This window comes from Quercus suber, unplaced genomic scaffold, assembly GCF_002906115.3.
Source record: "Quercus suber isolate HL8 unplaced genomic scaffold, Cork oak 2.0 scaffold_58, whole genome shotgun sequence".
NCBI lineage: Eukaryota > Viridiplantae > Streptophyta > Magnoliopsida > Fagales > Fagaceae > Quercus > Quercus suber.
This window is the reverse complement of record NW_027069523.1, coordinates 783,983-797,020: the sequence shown is the minus strand read 5'-3', so window position 1 is coordinate 797,020 and position 13,038 is coordinate 783,983. Positions and strand designations below refer to the sequence as shown.

Below are 13,038 nucleotides of genomic sequence, written 5' to 3'. Positions count from 1 at the left end.
TGAAATTACCAACAAATTTTCCCCTATAGGTGGCATTCCTCAAATGTTAGCGGTGGGACACTAGGAAGTTTATCATAATTCTTATGTTGAAAGCAAAATTAAATTAGTTAATAATTTAGTTGATGTAATCGGGTTTGGACTTTGGACCTGGTTTTTTTTTTTTTTTTTGGGACCTGGTTTAAATATTTTATTCAAACTTTAAAGAGACAAATCTGGCATTATTTGAGGAGATCTTTGTAATTTCAATGATTTTATTTACACTTTTAGGCCAATGAAAGTGCCCAAAAGTGTACTTGAAAGGGTTAAATATTAAAGTCAAATTACCTGAAATGTGCCAGTAACTCAGTAAGTACAAAAATTTCCCATTATGAGAATTTGACTTGAAATTACCAAACAAATAAATAATAACTAGGTGGATTAATTTTTATGTTATTGTATTTTTTTTCAATTTTTTGCTATTCCTGACACTTTATATAATCAATGCCATATCATCGCATTTTAAATGTTTTGTACTGGAAAGTGGAAACCAAAAAAATTATGGTATGTTTGGTAACTGTTTTTTGCCCTTATTTTCTGTTTTCAAAAACAATTATTTTTTTAGACTAAAAAACTTGTTTGGCAATAAAAAAATGGTTAGAAAACAAAAACAGTTTTCAAAACTCAATTTGTGAAGGAAGCTGAAAATATGCAAAAGACTGTTTTCAATTTCTAATTTTCAAAAGTCAATGAAAACACACATTTAATTTAATAAATCTATCTCATTTAATGAGTTAGCATTAAAGTTCAAATTCTAGTAACAATATATTTTAGTATTTTCTATATTTTTCTTCAAAAAACTATCTTTTTAATTTTAACTAACCAAACATGTTTTTGAATTCAAAAATACAATAAAATTGTTTTTTCTTTATATTCCCAAAAACAAATTTTTGAAAATGAAAAACAAAAACTGTTACTAAAAATAACCTTAATATTTTGTATTCTATTTCTGTGTTAGCTATAGGCAAACTTATGTCCCCAAAAAATAAAAATAAAAAACAAAAAACCAAAACCCTATAGGTGAACTTATTTTCATGCAATGGTAAAAACTAAAAACATAGGTTTCAAGTTTTAACAATAAGAGCATTCACAACAAGGTTGCTAAAATGACTAAATAGTCATTTTAGCAACTAAAACACTAAAAACACACTACAACAAAGAAGTTAAAGCTAAAACATTCTGGGTGATGGCTACAGTGAGTTGCTATCTCTAGCAGCTTACTATAGCTGAATGTTATTAGCAAAAAACATTTTCTTATTCCCACATGCTCACTATCTCACTCCCACACGCGTATTGCTTCTACCCTATATTTGTATCTCTCTGTCTCCCCTGTGATTGCTCTGCCCTCTCTTCGCTTAGCCCACTCTCTACCCAGTCCAGCATTCTCTCCTCTTCTCTCTGTCTCTTAGTCTCTCTCTCTCTCTCTCCTTCTTCTTCTTCTTCTCCTCTCATTCACTTCAATGCGCAGCATGGAGTTTTTGGGTTGTTAAAATCCGGTTGAGATTTGGTTGATATCGTAGTTGTTTTGACATTTTGGATTCATGGGTTTGGTGGGTGGTGGGGTTTTGGATTTAGTTGAGAACGATGTTGGTTTTTTGGATTATTCAAGAGTTAAACCCTTTTGGATATACATCACTATTAGTTTCTTTAAGACCTTCTCCTTCTTCCTTTTCATGTGTATGTGTATTAAAAATACTTAGTATTCTAAAAAAATACAAATAAAACATTATATATAAAAAAATTAAAATTATATTAATAATTAGCGAGTCATTTGAAACATCAAATAGTTTTACCTAAAGCAAATTAACTATTTTAATGAGACATGAAAGAAATACAATGTGTAATACTGACATGTGTTAAAGCTACTCAATGCAAGCAAAAGTTGTAGTCATAAATATTACTCTATTAAAACATAAAATTACAGTGCGCGCCCAATTAGCTTTAATGGGATGGGCTTGTACTTGGGCTCGTAACTAATTTGTATAGTGGGCTTAGAGTTTCCTACTATGGGTAGTCCTTTGCTCGACAACCCACTTACACCCTCTGGTTTTGGTTAACTCCTCTCTTTTTCCTCTCCAAATGGCTCTCCTTACTACTGATGTTCTTGCTCTTGCCTCTCAGTCTTCTCTTTCCAATTGCCAACCCCCATTTATAGCCCTAGATAAGTGGAGGTGTTATGATTATTTTCAAATCTTATTAGTGCAAATGGGGGTCCAATTCCATCAGCTCTAAGTGGATGTTATGTTGGGAATGGTGATAATGGCATTGGAACTGGTTCCCACTTTCAAAAGACTATTCGGCGACGATATCCTCCAAGGCAATATCGGGTCACCGAGTCCTTGTATCGCCGAGCAATCATACTCCCGACCAAGCTAAAGTTGATCAGAAGGTGGCTCGCTTTTTGACGTTCAAAATAGAATGGTCTTATTACGGTTTTTGGGCTCAGGTTGGGCCTCAAGGTATGTCCGGGTCAAGGTCTTAGGTCAACGGGGACGGGGCCATATATCGTATCACAAGGCTAGGGCCCGAGGCCCATCGGGCATTTTGGCACTTAATTGCTTGAAACTTAAGTAATGGAGTTTTACATAGAGTAAATAGTTGGTAATAGATTCATTTTTTATATTAGATAAAAATTGTACTCTAACCTGATTTAAGTGTACATGTATGTAAAACTTCTCGTAGAGACTTGAATCCTAGCCCCTACGGCCCTGCCACCCCTCCCCTACACCCTACAAGAACTTTATACTTATGAAGTGACCATTGCGTCAAGTTGGTAATACATTATTAATAATTAATGAGTGTATACACTTATCACTAAGATAAGATAGCTACTTATGCAACCACAACTTCCAGGACCCTCTTCTTTAAAAATTAAAAAAAAAATAAAAAAACCTTTATTTTTTTATTTTTTAGAGATCGTTTTTATTATATATACTGTATACAAGTATATAATTTTGTCTTATTAGGCTAAATAACGTTAACTTGAAACTAAATACAAAAAAGATAATTATTATAAAAATAAAACATCATAAAAGATAAAATTGACTAAAATAAAATATCGTGCATTGCACGTGGTAGAAGCTAGTCTCTTCTTTTAACTCTCATTAATTGATTTGAAGAGAGACATGGAAATGAAATATTGATTACGTGTTCTTCAATTTTACAAATCCTTAACTTGTAAATTTTGTTTTCTCATTCTTTTTTATGTTTTTTCTTGTTTTGGGAGGAGAAAGATATAAAATAGGAGCAAATATATATATATATATATTTATTTATTTATTTATTTATTTTAATTCATAACAAACGTTTGTTAAGGAAAACAAACGAAGCGAATCTCAAGTGAGTAAAGTGATTTTTTCAAAATACAAGTAGACAATGTGAGTTCGCGCATAACCATACGTGAGTTTACTGTAATTACCCAAAAATTAAATTATCCACAATTCTAAAATGTAATGGTATAGAAGTTAAAACACCATGTAATGGAGGATGGGAGATTTGAAATATTAATATTTTTGTCGGAAGCATTAGGTGCTAGTTATGCTACAATGTTTTTGACAAAGAATGTAGTATTTTATAAAGCATTTAAGAGAACTTTACACTTTCTTATTATTATTATCATTATTTTTCATTAAAATAAAATTAAAAACCATCCTTTTTTTTTTAATTTAGCTTATACCAAACTCAAAAAGGTTATATATATATATATTAGTTATTTTTAATTATATATGAATTTTGATAAATTCACCACTAGATTACATTATCTTTGTGTATTCTTTATGCTTACAAAATTTAAAGATGATCAAAAATCAATAACAATGTCATCAATCAATATTTAAATTCAAGTTTTTGTAATCTATATATATGTGTGTGTGTGTGTGTGTGTTTAATAGGTAAAACTCAAAGAAAGTTCAATTAGAATTTGAAATTAGAATCCAATTTTGCACAATGTGTCTAAATTTATGTGGGGCCACACTATAATTATCTACTTAAGTTTTTTTAATTTTTGTGTCAAGTAAGTTAATAAGTGCAAAATACTAAAAAATCACATATACTTAATAAAATAAAAAAAACTAATCACATATACTCAATAAAAATCATTACACGGCAAGATCACCTCACATTCTATCTTATTAAAAATTAGAAAAAAAAAAAAAAGATCATAAGTAGTATAAAATTTGAGTTAGAATTTTAATATATGACTAATTACGTTTACTTTTTATAAAAAATAATTTAACTAATTATTTATATTTTTATGATAAAAATTGTGTTTAATTTTAAATATATTCATATGTATGCATGTGTTATATGCTATTTTTTAAAAATAATTTGACTAATTATTTATATTTTTATAATAAAAATAGTGTATATTTTAAATGCATCCATTCTTTTGCATGGATTGTAGCTTAGTTTAAAATAATGTATAAAAGATGAATTTATGGATCAAATGGCAAATTACATATGAAATGATATATGTGTTAAGATCATATAGAACATATAATTCAAAAGTTGGATTTTCAAAATATGAATTAATAAGAAGTTATTAGGTAGTGTAATATTGTTTTATACCAGGTGTAACTTGAATTCAACCCATATATAAAAACACAAATTTTATTATAAAATATAAATAATTAGTCAAATTATTAAAAAAAAATAGCATGTAACACATGCATATGTATAGATACATTTAAAATTAAACACAATTTTTATCATAAAAATAAAATTCTTACCTAAATTTAATACCACTTATGATCATTTTTTTTTCTAGTTTTTAATAAAATAGAACATGTGGTGATATTTGTTGTGTGGTAATTTTTATTGAGCATATGTGATGGTTTTTTTTTTTTTTTTTTTAATTTATAAATTTTATAGTTCATTAATATTATAGTCTTAGTATTTTGCATTCATTAATTCATTTGGCACAAAAATTAAAAACATTTAAGTAGATAATTATGGTGGGGTCCTTATATAAACTTATACACATGGCGCAAAATTGAATTATAATTTCAAATTCTAATTGAACTTTCTTCGTAGTTTTACCTATTAATATATATATATATATATATAGATTATTGTAGTGCGATTACCACATCTAAATGTGTTGATTTATTTGAATGACAAATGTGCTCATGCTAATTACTTGTAATTACAAAATTGTCATTAATTAAAATGACAAAAGACCCCAAATACATCACAAATAACCAAAGTACCCTCAATACCACAAAAATGACTAAAATGCCCATAAAAACTATAAAATGACAAAAACTACGAAAACAATAAGTGTTGCGACAATGTGCCAATTGGCATTTTAAACTATAAAGAGCAAGTGCCGATTGGCACTCTAGCATATTAGTCACAACATCGGCTAAATGTTATAAGCAATTGATGTGATCACTTAAGGCCCCAAGTAAAAAAAAAAGGCCCCCAAATTTTAACCAATTGGGTTATTTATAACCAATAAATTAAATAATATTTTTTTATCAAATGAAAAACAAATAAAAAAGAGAGAGAAATACTACGTCCATAACACTTTTACAACAAATTCTAAGTAGCAAGTTGTTACTGCGTGTTATTGATGGCAAAAAAATAATATTATAGTGGTGGGTTCAAATATAAAACAAGAAGCAATTTAACACGTAGGATTTGTTATGAAATATATTGTGAATTTTGCATTTCTAAAAAAAGAAAAAAGAGAGTAATAAAAAAAAAAAAATTCACAACATTTTTCACAATAATTGAATTAGCAAACTTTTATAAGTTCTCATATAGATTTACTATTAACATCATTCTTTTACTTACCATTATTAATGTGCCACATTAACAAGTGTGAAAAGTTTTGTCAAAATTTTGTGTCTATAAACAATTTTAAAAAAAAAATCTACGTAGTTCATGTTAATTATTAGTAATTTTGCATCTAAAAAAACATAATCAATTTTTGCCTTAAGCCACAAATGCATCAAGCTCCTGATTAGTCAGCTTATTTCCGAATTTAAATATTAGGATTGATCCACAACAGTCAACACCCAAGAGAGTTATTCATTTGACGAACGTAGCAGTATACACAGGTCATGAATTAGACACAAGCAAATGCAAGCAAAAAAAAAAAAAAAACATTAATCGAATATTTAAGTGATTATAGAAGAAGTTCCAATTTCGGTTCCAAGTTTTTTTTTTGGATAGTAATTTTGATCAAGATCTAATAATACGTTGTTGAAGAAATAATACTACTTTTTTTTTTTTTTCCATTTATATTGTTCCCAGGAGGTTTGGATTTGGAGTGGAGTGGCCTGCGGAGTGGTTGTTTGCAGTATATTGTTCCCAAAGTTTTGGAGTAATAACGTCTTATCCCAAAAGAGCTGCACATAATCATAGGAAGGTCAGTAAGAAATACTGCCATTCAACTGTTCATAACCGTCAAGTACCACTCTGTGCTCCTCCAAGTCCATTTATTGTATTCTTTTCTTTTCACGTGTCAATTTTCTTTTATACATGATCAGCCAATAAAAAGGCTCCTCGTGATAATTTTAATTTTTTAGCGTAAACACTATATTAATCTAAATTTTTATCAAGAGGAATTTGATATTTAACTAAATTGTTAAGGACTTAAAAAAATTTGGATTAAAGTCATTATAAACTTTTTACAATCATATCCCCATCCATAGATCAACATTTAAACAATTTTTATCCTAAGAAGTGTGAGAATCCTACTCCAAATTTGTCTAAACCAATTTAAAGAAAAAATTTCTTTCATAAATGAATACATAGCCATAGATACTCCCTTTGCTATTAAAGTGGTGTGTTGGGCAGTTACTTGGTCAGTTAATTCAGTTACACTCTTTGGTTCTCTGTTCAGAATATATTAAGAGAGGCACTCATCCCAGTTGCATCAGCCACAATCTGTAGTTCCCTCAAAACTCCAAATCCGAATCCAAGCTTTATAACTCCATTGACATTCTTGAATCCTTTATTCACAAACAACAAACTGCAACTCCCATTCTCATTATTAGTGCGTGTTTCTTGGCTCTTCTTGTGCACTTTACATATAAAGGTATGCCAATTCCCTTCAGATTTCATCATGTTCTTTTAATTTCAAGACTCTTCTTTCTTGCCCATTTGGGTATGTTCTCTAATTTTTTTATAGCTTCCACTACTGCCATTGAAAACTCAGGCACTTTCTTGTATAACACATTTGATTCAAATGAACTCATTTTCCTTATTGGGCAGTGATCAACGTATTATTGAATAAAGTCTTTACATAGGAAATGACTGACCATCAGAGAGAGGCAGATAGAACAAAAGGGAAGGAGTTGGTGACAACCTCTTCGGAGTCTTCTCCATTGGGGTGGAGCACTTACAATGCTCACTTTGTCCGACTAGCTATCGAAAAAGTTGCTTGCCGTGGTACCACTGATATAACAGATAGAGAGATCTTCTTTGACACAGTCGGACAGATGCAGGATATTGTTACAAAAGAGCCTAAGTAAGCCATTCTTTTCATCCATTCTATCAATCTATGGTCAACTGTTTAATGCTTTGATAATATGGCCTTATACCTGCACAAAGGTTCATGAAAGGTTATCATTTTGATATGCTAATAATAAAGTAATAATAGCCAAAAGAAAAATGAATTCATTAAATCTTTCTTTCATATTCTTTTTCTCCACCTTTAAAAATAAATAAACAAATAAAAATTCTAATGTTATATTGCAGGCTTCCCACTCTCCCTGAGGAGCTGGACTTGCATAGGCTTTTCCTAGAGGTGATTTCTCGAGGCGGGAAGCGAAAGGTGAGATGAAGCAATTACCACTAGTACTTCTTTTGTATATATGTTCTTTAGATGTTTATTGCCTAGCCTCTATATATGGTATGTAGAGCCATGGTTCTGCCGTGTGCCTAAACATGTATTCATGAGAATTGGTAAGCAATGTGAAGGAGACCAAGGGAAGAACAAATGTTAGAAGTTGAAAATTTTACAATCCCAGATTAGTTAAATGTAATATTCAAAAGGCTTATTTTACTTATATATATATATATATCTGTACTCTTACTAAAGAAAATTCTGATGCAATGACATACGAGACTAACAAAGATCATTCAAAAGATATATCTACTTCCACCCACTTTCATAGTAATTATGGCCTCCAAACTTCTAAAAAATGCACTTCACTTTGGAAGATCAAGACAGTGGCATTGAAGAAACTACTGCAACCATGAAAATGCGTGGTATAGAAACTGAAAGAGAGCTAAGAAAATAGATTTTAATTCAAGTTAATAGTAGCCCATCTAGAGTTAGATCTATGACGATCAACAGCATGCAATATGGAGTCAAAACTAATATGGTGAGGAATAAAAAATGCTCTTCACTGAATATTTCTAAATTAAACTGCTATGCTGCTGTTAAGACAAAATTCAAGTCCAGGAAATCCAATACCTGCCTCCAAAGAGTAAGATAAGAATTGCACATTATTGGATATTAAAATGGAATTATCCAATCAAAAGTGTATGTCCAAGTATCAAAATCCATCTCCTCCAGAAATTAACTCAATGCAGCCTAAAATTACTTCTACAACAACCTTTTACTCCTGCTAGAAAAGTGACCTTGTAAAGCCATCTTTATTGACACAGTGTGCCTGTGAATAATCATGCAGCTTGAGAAGGAAGGATTGTGGGAAGAGGTCCGTGATGTTATTTACCCAAATATAGCAGTTTGTGACCTGCTTGATCTTTATGATGAGTACCTGCTTCATTACTGTGAAGATTTCATTGCCCAAAATAATGCTGGTTGGTGTACAGAACTCCCATCCTGCTAATGTGTTAAATAAATAACCTGCCTGTATGCTAATGATTCCATATATTTTTAGCCTCTGTACAAAGTTCAACTACAACACCAGCTGAAGCTCATCAGAGGTTCAGACAAAGGCTACCTGCAGCACAAGGCCCATCTTTCCCTACCAAAAAGAGGAGCTTCAGACCAAGGCTACCAGCAGCACAAGCCCCATGTGTTGCTACCAAAGAGAGAGAGAGCAATTTTTATCCAGATCTGCCATTGATTTCACCTGCAATGTTAAACCAAGTACCAGATATCGAAGTGTTAAGTAGGAACTCTCCCTCTAATGATAGGTGTATGGAGCTTCTATTTTCTATTATCTGCTGTGTTGCTGTCTCTAAAGTTGATAGGAATCCCTCTTGCAGCTCCACCAACAATGCTACCAAATCATTCAAGTTCACTTTGGGCAATGGTGGACAGCTGGTTTCCAATAAATACTCAAGCCAAGACCAGTCAACAACAGCAGCAAAATATCCTCTCAGCTCCATGCTCAAGTTCAATTCCAACAGAAGAAGAAGTTGCGGAAGGGCTCCGCCTCTTAACAGAATCTATACCAGAGTGGTACTGGGACTATTCCTTGGATCCTCAGCTGGATGCAGTTGCAAGCTCAGATCTGGGTGAAGATTATCAAGGCATGTGTCCTCACCTCCTCACCTCACTCTCCCTCCAATTCTCAGTATGAACGACTTGTTCTTTTATGTGTATGTTGAATCTTTCTCCAAAGCTCTAACTCAATACTTTTCTATCTCCTTGGCTGGGTTCTTATACAGGAATGGACCCAACCCTATACTTTGACGTAAAAGAACTTGGTCAGTTAGCAAAACTTGTTTACTTTTTTATTTATTTTTTATAGAGCTGTCTCTGAAGCTATTACTCCAAAATTTGCTTTTATCTAGCCCCTACAATGAGTTCAACTGCAAGACCATTACCAACACAAGGGGAGGTTGGAACAGAGCTCCTCTTGACACAAGCTGAACCTGCTTCTATGCCAGAGAGGGACTGGAACATGTCCTTGGATTCTCAGCTGGTTGCAGTTAAAAACCCAGATCTGACTCAACCTGATCAAGGCATGTGTCCTCACACTCCCTCCAATTCTAAGCATGAACAGCTTGTTCTTTTTATTTGTATGTTGAAGCTGTCTCCAAAGCTCTAACACAATATAATTTTCTAGCTCCTTTGCTGGGTTCCTATACAGGAATGGAGCCAATCCCATACTTTAAAGCAGAAGGTTGGTACTCTACCCAAGTTATTCCGTTTGCAAAACTCTTTTTTGTAGCAATCAGTGACTCAAGATGACATGAAATGTTATAAATCCAAATATTTTGTAGCTCCAGAGTTGAGTTTGACTGCAAGACCAATAGAAGCTCGACTTGAAATTAAACCAAGGCTCACATTAGCAGAAGGTCAAGTTGCTCCTACTAGTCAGAGGAAAGTTAGTGATTCATTGCCTACAGATGATCTGGCTAATGCAGAGAAGAAGAAACTGAAGACAGCAGCAGCAGAACTTCAACCAAGTGCACCATCTGAATACAATATCTCTGTAAAAGAACAGTGGGTTAGTAGTGACAGACCAGGCGACATACAGATGAAAGCTGAAGAATCAGGGAGTCTAAAAGAGGCTGAAAAATCCGTAAGATATACAACATAGTAAATGGCAAATTAATGCTTTTCAAAGAAATTATTCTTTCTGCTAGACTGCATTTCCCAGTACAAATAACTATACTGCGAAGTGAACACAATATACAAATTCTTTGGAAAAATTTTCATTCTTGTTAATAAAAACAAGCGGACATTCTGTTGCATTATGGCATGTTCTCAAAAAAAAGAAAAAGAAAAAAGAAAAAGATATTGGCAGTCCGGTACCACATGCTTTTTTCATCAACAATGTTACAAAACTCTTGATTTTGTCTCTTCTCACATAGCAATATATTAATTCTCCAAGCCTTGATGGGTAATTTGTAAGTGACAGGTTGATAACCAAAAAGCTGCGGAAGACAAACAGAGATCTGACAGAAATATATCCATGACAGAAATCCTAATGCAAAAGGCAAAAGCTGAGATACATTGCAATGTGGGATCTGGTGAAAAGGCTAAACCAGAAGGTGAAAAAGACGTAGACAAAAGTTTGAACATGGAGTTATTAACAGGGGCAACACATGGTAGAAAAGGAATTTCTGGAAAAGGCGATTTGAAAGGAGAGAAAACTGCAGACTAAGATTTGGATGAAGTCTCAACTCCAGGGACAGGACATGGAAGAAAATGAAGCGACATCAGAAGAGGTTTTAGCCCTTCTTGTGGAATGAGTGACAGAACAAAAAAAGAGGGTGTGGGACCTAGTAATGATGATGCAATTTGGACATCCAAAATAGAGCATATTACATTAAAAATAGGAGGAAAAAAGGGGGAAAAAAAAAGAAGAAGAACATAACAATTTATTCTTTGATTTGTAAAGCTGATATGATGTGATTGCAGATATATTGATATTTCGAATGAGTACTTAAGTAATGAATTACCATACTTTGACAGAACTTTCAATCCCATACAATACAAGAATATATGAAAAATCCTACTCTTTATATTAAAAATGTATACAATAAAATAATTTTATTGATAAAAAAATAGTGGTTTGAATGCACAAAATGTGTATCAAACTACTCCCGAGGATTACAAACTTTTTTTTGATAAATGCCTGAAGGATTACAAACTTAAGTTCAAAGAGTCGATAAATTCTAGAAAATGACAAGGAATACAGCCAGGGGCAGTTATCCATCTGTGCAAACATCTCAACACAGATTTTTGGATGACATGATTAGGATGCTCAAGCCCTTCAAACATTCTAGGATTATGGTCACACCAGATTGCCCACATAACACACAATGGAATCACCTTCCATATTAGCACTTCTGACACTGGAGTTCTCCTTGTCACTGTCTTTGGCATAATTGAAGAGGCTCCAAATAAGGCAAACACTTAAAGACCCAGTATCCCTAGTGACTATAGTGACTAAACAATGAAAAAGAAGATCATCAACTGATTCTCCACTATTCTTATAAGCAAAACAACTGATGTAGAACAGCAACATCAACACCAGTCCAGGATCAAGATATTCCTTTTCAAATCCTGCCCCCTTCTCTAAACAAAAACAATAACCATAGAAACAATGGAACCCGCTTTTTTTTTTATTCAATTATATTTTATATTTACTACTTTATTTTTCAGCAAAAGTTTTCTTATTGCTAATTAAACAGGTGAACTAAATTCATATGTATCAAACATATTACTCTTTTATAATGAAGATCTGTGCACTTATTTCCAAGCTCCATTAGGCTTTTCTATTCCCCTTATTTCACTTATGCTATTGTATAAGTATCAACACCGCTTCCAAAAAGGCCTCTTGGTCAACTTGCGATTATTCGGATAAATCTAGCTCATTGCCTTTCTTTTAAATCTCTTGATTCACAAAGTTGCACAATCCTTTTTACATTAACTCATTTCACCATTTTTTTTTAATTAAAATTTTTATGAGCAATTCATTAAATATAAAAAGGGCCATAAATTTTTATGAGCATTCATTAAAAAAAAAAAAAAATTTATCCCCCCAAAAAAATCCTAGTGCTGGAAGTATACTAGAGAAACACTTGAAAAGAAATTCTAACATCTACAGCTCAAAAGGACCAAAACTCCCACAAATTTTCGCAGGAAAAGCTTTTCACTTATTTCATCGTCTTTACCCAATTTTTATTTGAACCTGAGACCTTTTCAAACCTGCACTTTTCTTTTAGCAACTGAGCCAAGGCCTAAGGCATCACACACTTAATCTTCTTCGTTAGCATATCCATAGATCTACTTTTTCCAAACAATATTTTTAGCTCCATATCAAACATCATACTTATTTTCTTATTTAAATTGCAGGGCGCATATCGCACAATTACTTTAATTAGGGAGTTGATTGCATGTTTTTAAGCCTGGGTGCAAGGGAAAGTAACCCCAATAGTTTAAAGTGGTTTTCCACAATTAACTTAATTCTTAAGTGTTATGAATGTTAAGATTGCTACAAGTTACGGATGAAAAGAGAAATGGAAGATAGGTTCATGCTTTCTAAGGCACAATATCAGATGCAAGACAAGTTGAAAAACCAAAATTATCATAAGATATTGATTCTTTTTTTTTTTTTTTTT

The 13,038-nt window shown here is 32.2% G+C and overlaps 1 protein-coding gene and 1 long non-coding RNA gene across 2 annotated transcripts; one reads left to right on the top strand and one right to left on the bottom strand.

Annotated features, from left to right (window-relative positions):
• Positions 1-6,625: 6,625 nt before the first annotated feature.
• Positions 6,626-9,564, bottom strand: LOC136061491 (uncharacterized). Its single transcript, XR_010628625.1, has 2 exons — positions 8,465-9,564; positions 6,626-7,586 (listed from the first exon to the last, which is right to left on the bottom strand). It is a non-coding gene; the product is annotated as an uncharacterized LOC136061491 (long non-coding RNA).
• A 444-nt stretch (positions 9,565-10,008) lies between these two features.
• On the top strand, positions 10,009-11,075 carry LOC112012914 (uncharacterized). Its single transcript, XM_065772397.1, has 3 exons — positions 10,009-10,088; positions 10,189-10,490; positions 10,830-11,075. Exons 1-3 carry the CDS (start codon positions 10,058-10,060, stop codon positions 11,073-11,075), a joined length of 579 nt encoding a protein of 192 aa, XP_065628469.1. The 5' UTR covers positions 10,009-10,057.
• The last annotated feature ends 1,963 nt before the right edge of the window (positions 11,076-13,038 follow it).

Bases quoted from the DNA above. Each gene is read 5' to 3' on its own strand.
- LOC112012914 (XM_065772397.1), top strand. From the start codon at position 10,058: ATGGAGCCAATCCCATACTTTAAAGCAGAAG. The intron at 10,089-10,188 runs GTTGGTACTCTA...AATATTTTGTAG, and splicing joins CCCATACTTTAAAGCAGAAG to CTCCAGAGTTGAGTTTGACT. The intron at 10,491-10,829 runs GTAAGATATACA...TGTAAGTGACAG, and splicing joins TAAAAGAGGCTGAAAAATCC to GTTGATAACCAAAAAGCTGC.